Source organism: Rattus rattus, chromosome 4, assembly GCF_011064425.1.
Source record: "Rattus rattus isolate New Zealand chromosome 4, Rrattus_CSIRO_v1, whole genome shotgun sequence".
NCBI lineage: Eukaryota > Metazoa > Chordata > Mammalia > Rodentia > Muridae > Rattus > Rattus rattus.
The window spans coordinates 165,167,258-165,180,410 of record NC_046157.1 but is presented as its reverse complement, the minus strand read 5'-3'; the positions used below and the strand labels follow the sequence as shown (position 1 = coordinate 165,180,410).

The window sequence follows — 13,153 nt, the reverse complement described above, 5'->3', positions numbered from 1 at the left end:
TCAAAGTAGACCACGAGGCCTCATGGATTCCTAGGGGTAAACATCATTTCACAACCATCATGCAGGTGTAATGGCGTCACACCTCACCATTCCTAATGGGGCCTCAGCAGACCAGAGGGTGACAAATGGACATCGGTCACTTCGTGACCACTTGAAAATATTCTCTGGTAAAATGTCTGGGCAAAACCATGCGGGCTCTGGCCCCAGCCTTGTTTTTTTGGTACAAACAAGAATGCCAGTCCCTGCCAGCTATCGGCAAGGCCATTTCCTTGGATTGTGTTTGCAGAGCTCAGCCCTGAGAGATGAAATATTGTCCTCTTGGGGCTGGAGAGCAGACTTACTGTAAACGCCAGGCTCCTGAGCTAAGAGAGCAAACCCACGATGTGCGTGACATCTCCTTGGGCCTCCATGTTGTCCCCAGACACTCAGTAAGAGGTTCAGACAGAAGAATTCTGTGTAAGAGGCTCACATGACTTGACCTGGACAGACAGTTGTTGAGCAGCATTGTGCATGTGATTGTCTGAGTCTGGCAATATGTAAAGGGGATAAATTCCTCAGAGTCATCAAGTTGTGGCTTTGTTAGGAATATGAGGCACAGCTCATATTACAAACGAATTAACTTAATGTTCGATTAAACCAATTCTCATCAAATTTAAATTATAAATTTAAAAATCGAAGGAGAAGTAAATAAGAAATACCCAATTTAATAAAAATGGAAGAAAAAAAGTTGAAGGAGAAAATCCCCAGTCCATAAGTCAAAGCTGGGTACGGTCTGAGGATCTGTAATCCTAGAGACAGGCGGATCCTAGGAGCTCCCAGCCTGGCAGAAGCAGAAAGCTCCTGTTTCAGGCTTTCTGGCATTTCTGACTCTGCACTGGGACTTCTGGGCAGGGAAGCCTCGGGAAACGTTTTTGTTTTTCATTTTTTGTTCATTTGCTTTGTACTTTTTAGTTATTCCTTTTATTTTTTAATATTATAATATACTCGTATCATTCCTCCCTTCTTCTCCCTTCCTCGAAACTCTTTCTTCCAAATGGATGGCTTCCTTCTCTCATTAATTGTTGTCACGTGCATATATTTAGGCACATAAATATGAATTCTCAAACACAACCTGCTCAGTCTGTACAATGTTACTTCTATGTGTGATTGCAGGCCGGTCTTAGTCTTCCACGGGGAAGGACCGTTTCTCCTGTCCTCAGCCTTCCTTTGTTGACTGTCGTTCTTTGTACAGGGTTGAGGCCTCCTGAGCTCTCCCCATCACGGTAAGTTTTAATGTCTGTCCTTCTAGCTTATGTTCCCAAAATGGCCCTGGTTTTTCTTTCGTGTGTGTGTGTGTGTGTGTGTGTGTGTGTGTGTGTGTGTGTGTGTGTGTGTGTGTGTGTACATGCATGTACACACCTGCAGAAGCCAGACAAGAAGAACATTGGCTTTCTCCCTATATTGCCGTCCACCTTATGTTTTAAAAACATTTAGTTAGTTGTGGGTATGATGGGGTGGCTACATATTTATGGCCGATGTGTAGAGGTCAGTGGACAACTTGTAGGAGCTGGTTCTCGCCTGTGATATGGACCCGAGGGACTGCACTGAAGTCATCAGGCTCATCAGCACGTGCCTTTACCACCAAGCACACCCATAGGTGTCCACGCAGTATGCACCCCTCCCTAGAATATTCTCCCGTCTGCAACCAGACAGCTAAGCCTGGATGTCACCGTGACAGTGGAATAGCCAGGCACAGAAAGACAAACACCACATGGCCTCACACAGAGAATGTGAAAACACGAACCTCAGAGCAGAGAGTAGATGTGTAAGACATGGGAAGTTGGGGGAGGGGGGGCAGGAGGCAGCTGGAATGGATTTTAGTCTTCAGGCATTAGTTATATAAGGCTCTAGTCCCATGGTGTTAGCTGCATTGGAAATACAGTATCACTCGCTTGATATTAGATCAACTCCCACCTGTGCCAAGCACCCGTGAAGGAAGGCATGTTTTTACCATGGCTGTCATTCTCAGTGTACACATAATCACTGCATTGCATAAACCCACACACACACACACACACACACACACACACACACACACACATAATTTTGTCAATTTTACTCCAATAAACTGGGAAAAAAAACTAAGAAGAACCAGTGTCTATCACTGTAAGGCGCATAAACATCTCACAGTCTTCTCTGACTGTCACACAGCAATGACAAGGAGTAGACAGGACCATCGGGAGCAGGGTAGCCAGATGTGGTTGCTCTGGAAACAGTGAAGGAAAGAGGGTGGTACCTCTTTGTGGATGGAGTGAAGGCTGTGGACAGGCCTCACGGACCTGCTGTTAGAGCCAGAGGGACATGCAGGGGTTGGCCAGTAGGGACCGCCCAGAGGTGGGGTGCAGGGTACAGTGGACAGCCCTAGGCCTCTTCTGGGAGGAAAGACCAGCGGGGTCTGCATTACACTTGCTTTTCTTGGTACACACACGTCAGGAATCCCTTTCTGACTGTGCTTTAGAGTAAAGATGTAAAGACTAAAAGTCACAGACGGCAAAGGCTACTGACTACGAGGTGGTCAGGGTCTTTGGGGCTGGCACTACAGATGGCGATGTGCCACCTACAGACTGGGGTCCTGTTGTGCTGCCCCCTCCCCACAACCGCACGCTCATGGGCCACTCACAGCTCCCTGAGTTTTCCTTCCTGCCTTAGAGTGTGAGGTGTACCCTGTGTTTAGAAGAGGCCTCTGGCCTTTAAGGTCTCCTCAGCTCCACCCTCACTGCTGCTGTTCTTCTCAGGGTTGGGTAGGAGCAGGCCCAGAGCTGTGAGGGGAGAGAGTCCAGGAAGGAGGCAGAACAAGTCAGCCCTGTTCCCATGCCAGGCCTGGGCAGTGCCAGGACCACAGCAGAGCAGGTATGGGAGCCCAGATGCTGGGCTGGCTCATTCCCTTTCCTGGGCAGTGTCACTGCCTTCCTTTCTCCAGATGGGATGCATGAGTTCCTTGTGGAGGTGGGCAACGGCAAGGCCCAGGCCAGAGGTCTAGGGAGTAACGCGTTGCCCTCCGCTTCAGGCCCCGGCAGAAGTTGTGTCTCCCTACATGTCATTTATTATAGTTTCTGTGTACTTGCGACGCCACTTTGCAAAACATGCAGGACAGTGTGGAAAACCAGGAGAAGGAATGAGACCTGAGTGCCTGACTGATACACCCCCCCATTCCCGTCCCTCCCGGAACCCTAGATGCCAGGCATTCCTAGACAAGCAACTGTTTGATCCTTGCCCTTGCTTTAGAGGTGACATCCAGTCAGCTACTCAGCCACTAGCTCCTCAGAAACCTGATCATGAGCCCAGATGTTGTCCTAAGTGGGGGCTGCACCTGCAGAAATGCCGAATTCCCACCACCTCCACCACCACCACCAAAAAAAAAAAAAAAAAAAAAAATGCCTGCCACCCTGGGAAGAAGGATCTGCCTGGCCTTGGTTCCAGAGTCGTAGCCTTCCCTGGCCCTTTCCTGAAAGTTAGGCCTGCAGGGCCTTCCTGTGGCCACTCCCAGGCCTCCTCTGGGACCAGCAGTTCTTGGGCCAGTTCAGGAACACCACCCTCTCTTCAGGCTGAACACCTGTTGTTGAGATAAACAGGGCTGCCGCTTGGAGTCACACTCCAGGGTGGGTGATGTTCCAGGAGGGACCCTTCAGGATGACTGCTGGCAAAGTCTGCAGAGGACAGAGAAGAGTATAGACCATCCCTGCTTCCCAGGGATGCCCTCCCCTCCTTGGCTAGCTAGCCTTGCCAGGACCAGGCTGTGCAGGGGCAAGCCGAGATTCCTGGTCAGCTGCCCAACTTCCTTGGGAGGCTGGGAGCACACAGTGGAGGAGGTTAGAGTATCCTGGATGGTGTGTGACTGCCTACATGCCTGCCTGCCCACACTCTCCTGTCACCGCTCCCCCTTACTTCCCCCTTCTTGCTTCTGCAGGAAGGCAGCCCTGGCTGGAGGAAGCAGAGAGGCAGGGCTGTTGGCATTTCCGACTTGTTTGAAGTCAGGAACGCCTGAACACCAAGTGCAATGTGACCCGAGCTTGGGCCAACTACCCTGAAGCCTGGGGCCAGAGCTGCTCTGAGTAGAGGCTCTGGCCTACAAGAGAGACTGCTCTAGTCATGCAAACATCTGATCAGATCCGTCCCAGTTTGGGATTCTCTATCCCGACCCGGATGACAAAGCTCTCCCAACCCCATGTTTTTTACACTTGTTTTGAGGGCTGTAGGCATGTCTTTCATTTCCTGTCAGCCTTCTGGGCAGCTAGGGATCCTCTTACAGGCATGGTGGGGGCTGGTGTCCTGGGCAGGACTGCTGTGTGAGCATCCTTTATTCTCAGCCCTGGAGGGCTCCCCGAGAAAAGCACCTTGAGACAGCCATCATGGAGTTATATACGTAATTGTGGGAGGGACAAGAGAGTCACTAGGGGCAGTCAGGATAAATTGCAGGAGGGGTCATTTGGGCTTTTTGTCTGTGCTTACTCTTGCCATCTGTCCACAGTTAGTGTCTCCCTTAGCTCACTTTCTGGTATGATGTCTTTGATCTAAGCCTGTGACAGAGTATGGCCGGAGGTGCTCTTTTATGCACTGTCTCCAGATGTCTCTGACTTGTCCTGTGTGAATGGAGCTGTTGCTTCACCTCCAGCACACCTGACCAGGTGCTGCTTAAGTGCCAGGTTCAGCAGGGCCAGAACCCAGCCATCTGGACATTCCCCGCCAGTGAGTAATGACTGTGCCATGCCTCATGGTCTAACACCCTTTTGTGTCCACCACTGGCTAGGCCACTGCCTCCTGGACCCACTTGAAACTTTGGGCCTTTAGCCTGCAGGGAGAAGAGCCTCTTTCTGGCCTCCCAGAAGAGCTGCAGCTGCCATGTCAGAGGGAGAATTCCCAGGCCAAGCTTGTGGCCTTCTCCCCACATAGAGCGTGGAGTCCTCCAAACTGGACTCCTGGGTACAGTGGTCGTGTCTCTGGGATCTCGTTCCGGTTCTCATCCCCAGTGGTCCTCTAAAGTTCCTGTGCCTTCTCCACTTCCCATCCCGCCATCTAGTACAGACAACAGATAATGTTTGTCCCAGGGGCCTGAGAGGCTAGCTATGTCTGACTCTTGATAAGCTCTGTCTAAGCTCAGAGGACACGTAGACTGAGTTGACCTTGCCGTGGACGATTAGGGTCAAGGCTCTACCTAGAAGCATTCTCTCTCTTTGTATTCCGAGAACCTTTAGGAGACCTGAGCATGTACCGAGTCTCAAGGACAAGGGGGCAGGCCAGTGGGTGCATAATTATGGAAGGCTTGGTGAGCAAATAACTTGGCCTGCTTTGTAAAGAAATACACACCCCACCTCATGCACGTATAGCAGGCTGGGAAGATGGCTTAGTGTTGCCTCAAAAGCACAGGGACATGAGTTCTATTCTCGAAACCCTCATTAAAAAGCCAGGTGTGACGTCATGATTGTCATCCCAGCGCTGAGTAGTAGAGACCATATTCCTGGGGACTTGCTGGCCAGGAAGTCTAACTTGCTTGGCCCGAAGTGTAGAAGGTTCTCATCACCACAAGCACACCAGTCATGTGCTTCACTAGTCATCCTGATGTTCCAGAGTGATGGGAATTTTCAGCTCTATTGTCACCCCAGGGGACTATTTCTGCCACGACTGTAAACACTTACATACGTTCATCATGCACATATTCCCACATCTGAATCCACTCTCACGAGACACACAGAGATGCAGGTACTGTAAGTTAAAGTGATCCGTCCAACTCAAACCCAACACAAAGCCACATTTTATTTTATGCTTCCTCCTCTCTGAACCTTCAGTTGTCATCTCTAACAGTGATGCTCCCTGTCCTATAAGCCTTGTTGTAAACTTGACACAGCCCAGAGTCCTCTGGGAGGAAAGCCTTGATTGAGGAATTACCTAGGTCAGACAGATCTGGGCATATGTGTGCAGGATTGTCTTGAGTACTAATTGATGCGGGAGGGCCCAGCCTACTGTGGGCGGTTCTATACCCAGGCCCTGGGTTGTACAGGAAAGCTAGCTAAGCATGAGCCTGCAAGCAAGCAAGCCGGAGATCGAGCCAGCAAGGAGATCGAGCCAGCAAGCAGCATTTCTCCATGGTTCTTGCCCGGATGTCCCTTAATGGTGGACTGTGACCTTGAAGTGTAAGCTAAATAAACCCTTTCTTTTAAACTGCTTTGTCAGTGTTTCACTAGAAACAATGTAATAGAAAGTAACGAGGAGGAGGGCGCTCACGTCAGTCCCTGTGCCTTTACTCATTCATTCATTCCTTTCAGAGTTACAAACACACCTGTGAAGAACAAAACCAAGTTCGGAGTTCAGTATTTGTTTGCCATTCTTTTTCGTTTATTTTCCGAGCACGTAGTCAAAGTAGTTCCCTGAAATTGCCTTCTAAAATTAGTACTAAAGCAACTAGTCTACATATAAGCCATCAGTGAAAGGAAAAGAGAAATAAAAGATGTGGAAACAATTAAAACTTCCGTTGGTCCTACTAGTTCTATTAGTACTATTATTCTATTAGTAAAATAAATAAATAAATAAATAAATAAATAAATAAATAAATAAAGCAGTTGAGGACTAAAAGATGTCTCAGCGAAGTGCTTGCTGCATATACGTGGGGGCCCTAGAAGCTTCTAACAGAGCTGAGCTGCGTCTCGCATCTGTAATCCCACTGCTGGAGAGGAAGAGATGGGTGGGACCTCAGAGTTCCCTGGACAGCCAATCTAGCTGAACTGAGACACTCCAGGCTAATGAGAGACCTGGTCTTAAAAATCAAAAAGGACTGAGGAAGATACCCAAGGCTCACTCTGGCCTACACACACACACACACACACACACACACACACACACACACGATCACTCACACATGTGAATATGCACACATAAATGAGTAAAAATCTAAAATAAAATACACTGAGTCAGGCATGCTGCCATGTGTCTGTAACATTAGCATGGACGCACCTGAGACAGGAGGATTACAAGTTCAAAGCTAGTCTAAGATATATAGTGAGACTGTCTTGAAAAACCAAGGGCTGAGGATGTATCTAAGTGACAGAACACTTACCTAGCCTGCTCAATCCTCAGAATCATAAACAAAGGCCATATCAAAGCAAAGACCACACTGAATGGTATTGTACGAGGCTGGGCCACTGCAGATCGGACTGTCAGTAAATCTGAAAACACCGCAACTCAATCAGTCTACATCAAGTACTTGCTATCCCTCCCCCTCTTGGGCATATACCCAAAGACACCTGCTCAAACATATTCATTGCTGCTATAGTCATAAGAGCCAGGAACGGGAAACAACCTAGATGTTTTTCAATAGATGAATAGATGAAGACATTGTAGTATATTTACACAGTGGAGTATTACACAGATGTTAAAAAAAAAAGGACATCATGAAATTTGCAGGCAAATGGGATGGAACCAGGAAAAAAAAATCATCCTGAGTGAGGTATCCCACATCCTTATAACGAGATAGATCTCATTAGGAAAGGGAAATAGAGTAGATAATTATGGAAGGATATTGGGTGGGGGGCTGGGACAGGAGGATAAGGTGGGGAAGGGGAGAAGAGAGGAAATGAGGAAGGGAGTGTGGGGGAGAGACGGCTAACAGTAAAGGACGTTTGAAGGGTCGTGTGGACACCCAATACAGAAGCATCTTAAAATATACACATATATGGAGGTGATCTAAATGAAATCGTCAAATAATGAGAGACACAGAGTCCCAACAGGCCATCTCCACTACTGGGGTTGGGTTACATCTAATTGAATTGTGGGCCAAAGGGATCCCATGGGAATCCCCAAATAACCCAAGCTGCTGCCAAGACTTCAGGCTGCTTTTCACAAGCTGACAGCAAGGCCCTACTGCCAAAGACAACACACAGCCCACTGAACATGGAGAAGTCAAGATGGTGCCTGCAAAGAGCCCTCATTCCTACATCCCAGTGTCTTTGGTACAGGAAGATAGCACCAAGCCAGCCGCAAACCCTTTGATGTACGGTGGCATGCTGCCTGTGAAATAGGCTAGGGTGATGGTGGCACACTCTCTGTGGGAGTGACCAACGAGTATCTGATTTGACTTAAGGCCTACTCCACAAGATGGAGCCTAAAGCTGACACTGCTTGAGTGACCAAGAACCAGAGACTAGATAGCCCAGAGACCTAGGGTAAAATCTTATTGTTCTAAATGTTATCATGACAAAAAGACTCCCGGTGATATGCTTGGCCAGAGGGAACTCTTGGAAGCAGTCAGAGGGAAGAAGACACGTTAGACCCAGTGGCGCTGTGAGAATGGCAGGAGAGTCTCTGCTAGGAGCTGTGCATAAGCATAGCCAGTGGGACAGACACCTTCTTTAAGAATGGAATGCCCAACCCAGAATTCTACATCCATGCTGCAGACATAGCTTTTGAAATGAATGGAAATCGATACACTTCTCAGACTAGAGTACGGATGCTCAGCCAGTGAATCCTACAAGAAATGTTCCAGGAAGCCGTGTTGGAATAGTATGATATAGGGAGGTCTGGAAGTGGCAGCCTGGGTAAACAGAGAAGAGCATCCAATCTAAAAAGCTCCCTAAATGACAATCGGCTGTTTATTTGGGCTTATGACAGCCATGAAACTATGGCAACAGCATGAAACAGCATGGGGAAATAGCTGGATGCCTGGCACTGTATTTGAAGGGGTAAAGTTCTATTCGAAGACAGAATGTTGGCCAAAGCAGTTCCGTATGCTCCCCCCTAACATTACAGGCTCGAGTCAAGGTAATTGGTCACTCTCCACAACCTGGTGGTAAGGGCCTCTTGTTGAACACAAAAGCTATACAGGTTTATCCATATTAAATGTAAGCAAGCATAAACACTTCCATCAAAAAAAGAAAGAAAGAAAGAAAGAAAGAAAGAAAGAATGAAAGAAAGACAGACAGATAGACAGACAGACAGACTGACTGACTACAGGCCAGATAGAAAACGTTCAACCTCACATCCTTTTGCCCTTATCAGAGAGGAAATAAATGTCACAACCATTATGATGCTGTGAGTGTTTTAGAAGTCAGAACAAGAAGCCATGCCTGCCCTAGCCAGGATGTTTGTCTGTGCTGTCCCTCTCTACATAACACCCTCTCCTGTGGTCCTGGGCCCTTAGGGGATTCACATCTTGGTCTTAAGACAAGTGTCAGAGCCACATTCAGAGACGTAAAGACACAGGGCCTCTTAGAACCAGGCAAGTGTGGGCAGGGGTAGAAACACAGCATCACATGGATGTTCTTCATGCCAGAGAGTCTGTCTACAGTAAGGCAGGCCAGGAGCCGGGCATTCAGTGAAGAGACGTCTGTAGGGGACAGATGCCTGGACCTTGTTTCAGAGAAACAGGACTTCAGGTTGGGTCCCACTATGGGGGCACAGTAAGGAGGCAGGTGGACAGTCACTCAAGCCTGTGGGTTATTAGTTTGAATTCTCAGACTAAGCTGGGCTTCCTCACCTGCACTTCTCACTACAGCCTGGTTCTACTTCCCTAAGTCTAACTGTCATTGTACAGGATGTCTGGCTGCCAGCTCTGGTCATCTAGAAAATCCCCGCTGACACACAGTGACCTGCTGAGACCCGGGACCACGTACAAGTAGAACCTGGCATCAGACAGAGGGAGAAACCACTGTCAGCTCTGCCTGAGTTAAACAGGAACACCAAGGAATAACAAGACTGCATGAAACAGAAACACAAGAAGCTGCTCTGGGCCCAGTGTCCGAAAGGCAGAGCCGGGGCTGTTCTCTAAGGGCGGGGAGACCAACACAGGCTCACTGGATAGTGCGGAGTCAAGCTTTGCCTCCAGAGTATGAGAACTGATGAACTGGTCAGCAAGGGTTCAAGTCAGTCTATTAACAGTCCTTCTTGCCTTTGGGACCTATTCTCTGACTTGTAAATCCTTGTTGTTTTCCCACCCCAGGATCCACATTCTGGCCCCAGAGTTTTCCCAAAGACCAGTATAGTATGTGTCAGGGAGGTCAGAGGGCATGAGACTCAGTACCACTGGAGGATCCACTTGGAGAATGGCTGGAGATGACCTTCCAGAGGGCCACCACCCTGTTCACCTCTTCATCCAGATCAGGTTGGATATACAAGTGGAAGACCCATGCTTACAGCCACTGTACCACCTTAACAGACTCCTGGCCCTTGTAGGAGCCCAGCACCCTGAAGGATACGGCCCTCAAGTGGCACCCCCTTTTCTGACAATTAAGGAGCAGATGCTGACAGATAATATGCTGGCCAAGGCCACAATGGGGGCTCCCAGTGCCAACTAAGACAAGACTGAGACCCAGCCGGCCATACCACAGCTTCCAGTCTTTCCTACAAACCTGGCAGTAACATTTCCAGCCAGCAGGTGGTGGGCAGTAGCCCACACCCGCCAGGAGCTTCTCCTTACCTGCGTTCAAAGGGCTAAGCAACAGCACATGCTCTCAACAACTCCGGGGCCAGTTACTATGACGCAAGAAAGTGACTGAATGCAAGGTCCTTTCTAGATAGGAGCCACCCTCAAGATGGAGCTGTCACTCTGAGAGAACATGACTGCGCGTCCCTAAGGGAGACTCAAACAGTACCAGTCTCACACAGGGCACTTCCGACTTTCCCTAGGATGTGGGGCGACACAGAAAGATGGGGCAGTCATTCTTTCACTCACTACGCCAACGAGCCTACTCTTAGACAAGCTGTCAGGGCCGGGAGAGCTACCGACACCATACCTCACTATGTGGAGATGGATGAGGGCCAGACAGAGGCATCTAGGGACCTCTCAGCCTCGGTGAGACTGGGGACACTCAGCAGACACCATGTGCCAGAGTCATCGCTTCCTTTCCTCCAGATAACCCTGGCAGTCGCCCATGCCTGTGCCCCAAGTGCTGTTTCAGGCCAGATGTATGGGCACGGCTTCCCAGAGCTCCATGTTCTTTCCCACTGAGCAAAGAGATTGGGGAGGTTCACTGTGCACACCATGACCACATCAGTGACTGTTTTCTAAAGAGTATCTGTGTTTCAGGGAGAGGCTCTGGTAAGGCGTGTGTTTTCCTAAGAGCCAGAGGTTGGTTTCTCATGTTAAGAAGGTCAACCACTTAATATTTTCACCTGTGACTAGGAGTGGAAAATCCAAGCCTGGCCAGAATGCTTAAAGAACATTTTGACAGCTCTGCCAGGACGAGTCTTCACATTCCTCTTCCTGCTGGGCAGACCCAGAACACAGCTCTTCCTGTCTACCGTCTACTAGCAGAAGTCTTCACTCTGCCCAGTCGGAAGGATTTTCAGGGATGTCTTTCTGCCTGTCTTCTCTCTCTATGCCCCTCCATGGTCATGTCACCAGACACTGCCACCAAGGTGAGGAGGCAGGGAAGTCAACCATGAAGCTGTGGAGTGTTACAGCGGTGGACTGTGTGGACGATGCTGGTCACTGTGGGGTGCAGGGTTCTGGAGATGGTGTTGGTGGTGGACAGGACCCATGAACAGTGTCGGTCAGGAGGACGGTAATGCGGACCATGTGACTGGTTATGGAGGCAGTGTTCAAAATGGCAGGGATGCCAATATGGCCGCTGAGGGCAGCAGTGCTTATGGCAGAGGGGAGTGTGCCAGGGGAGGCACTGATCGTGGACGAGGTGGTACTAATGACAGAATCGTTGGGAGAGCTAATGGTAACTGGCGTTGGACATGGCAAAGGGTGTGTAAGGACGTGGGTTTTAACTATAGACCACGTTGGCTCAGGCGTTTCTAAGTGGATTTGGGTAATTCAGGAGACGGCAAGGCTGGTGCAAAGTGGTTGCTTCACCACAGCTCATCCCTTTGCCTGTGCACAGGTGACTGGCTCAGGGTCAGACCCTGAGAACATGGAGACTGGCGCTTTGTCACCACTGAGACCTCTCCTGCACCCGTGTCTGGGGATGGGGAGAGGAATTAACCTTGGGAGCCCTGTTTAGAGGGTCTGATCTCAGTGGACAACCTCCGGACTAAGATGGGGGGAGGGTCTGGGGCGGGGAGGTGTAAACCCCTCTACACTGCCCCTAGCTGCCAGCCCTGCCCAGCGCAGGTCAACTGCAACGAATTCATGCCAGAACTCCTTCTGGCCCAGCGCTTGGGTGTTAACTGTGGGTGAGGCTGGAATGGCTTAGAGAGGGCTGAGACCATCACAAGCCAGATGCCCCACTGGGGAAACTGTGGCCAGAGGCCATGTGCCCACTGCCATATAGTTCTCTGTGAAGGAACACAGAGGTTCCCCGCTAGGCACTGCGGTGTCCGTAGCTCTGAGGAAGCCTGTCGAACTCTGCCAACGTCCCAAACAGGTCGGGCTATGAGCAGCAGGGGCGCGCCGCGTTCCGCTGGCCTGGCTGTCGCCTAGGTGCCCTGGCGGATGCTCGCCCCGCCCTGCCCACGCCTCTCCCGCCAGCCGCTGTCCGGCCTTGGCCGCGGGAGAGAGGAAGCGCTGTCCTCATTCCACCTCTGCCTGCCGCGGTGCCAAGTTGCTGGCGGCGGCGGCAGTGCGAGTTGGGGTGGAGGGCAGCGGCGCCCTCCCCGGAGCCCCCTCGAGCTCGGGGTTACTCACGTAGAGTCCTGAGTGCTCGGCGCCGAAGAACGGGAAGGGCACCGAGAGGGGCTGCAGCCCTGAGCCGCCGTCGTCCTGCTTCGGGGTGACGGCGTCGCCACGCTTCGTGCCGAACGGGTAGAAGTCGGCGAGGGCCACCGCAGCGCGCACCCCGCGCGCCCCGAGCCCCAGGGCTGCGGCCAGCAGCAGCGCCCAGGCGGCGCCACGGCGCATCGCCAAGATCAGAGGGCGGGCCACGGGGCTCGGGCAGGTGGCTATAGTCACCGCACGGCCGACTGGCCGCACCGTCCTCTTCCGCTAGCTCGGGTCACACTCCGGGGACCCGCTCAGCTCAGGAAGGCGCGAGGCAGGACCGCGGACCGCCAGCCTAACGCGGGGACCCGGGTTTAAATAGCCTGCCCAGGCGGCCACCCGGGAAGGGCGGGGAGAGGCGGGATCATGCAAATAGTGGCATTTTTAACTTGCTGGTCCTCTGGGTGGGAGGGGGCCAGAGCGCAGCTCCCAGGCCCTCCTGTCTCCAGGCTCATTAAAGTCGAACTAGTACTGGGGTGGCTCC

General features: G+C 50.9%; 1 protein-coding gene across 1 annotated transcript in view; it reads right to left on the bottom strand.

Moving 5' to 3' along the window:
* The window catches only part of Sned1 (sushi, nidogen and EGF like domains 1), a 60,020-nt gene extending 47,073 nt beyond the window's left edge, over nt 1-12,947 (bottom strand). Inside the window, exon 1 of the mRNA XM_032901670.1 lies at nt 12,598-12,947. Coding sequence (XP_032757561.1) covers nt 12,598-12,810 — 213 coding nt within the window. The 5' untranslated portion in view covers nt 12,811-12,947. The remainder of the gene's footprint in view (nt 1-12,597) is intronic.
* Between the last annotated feature and the right edge of the window lie 206 nt (nt 12,948-13,153).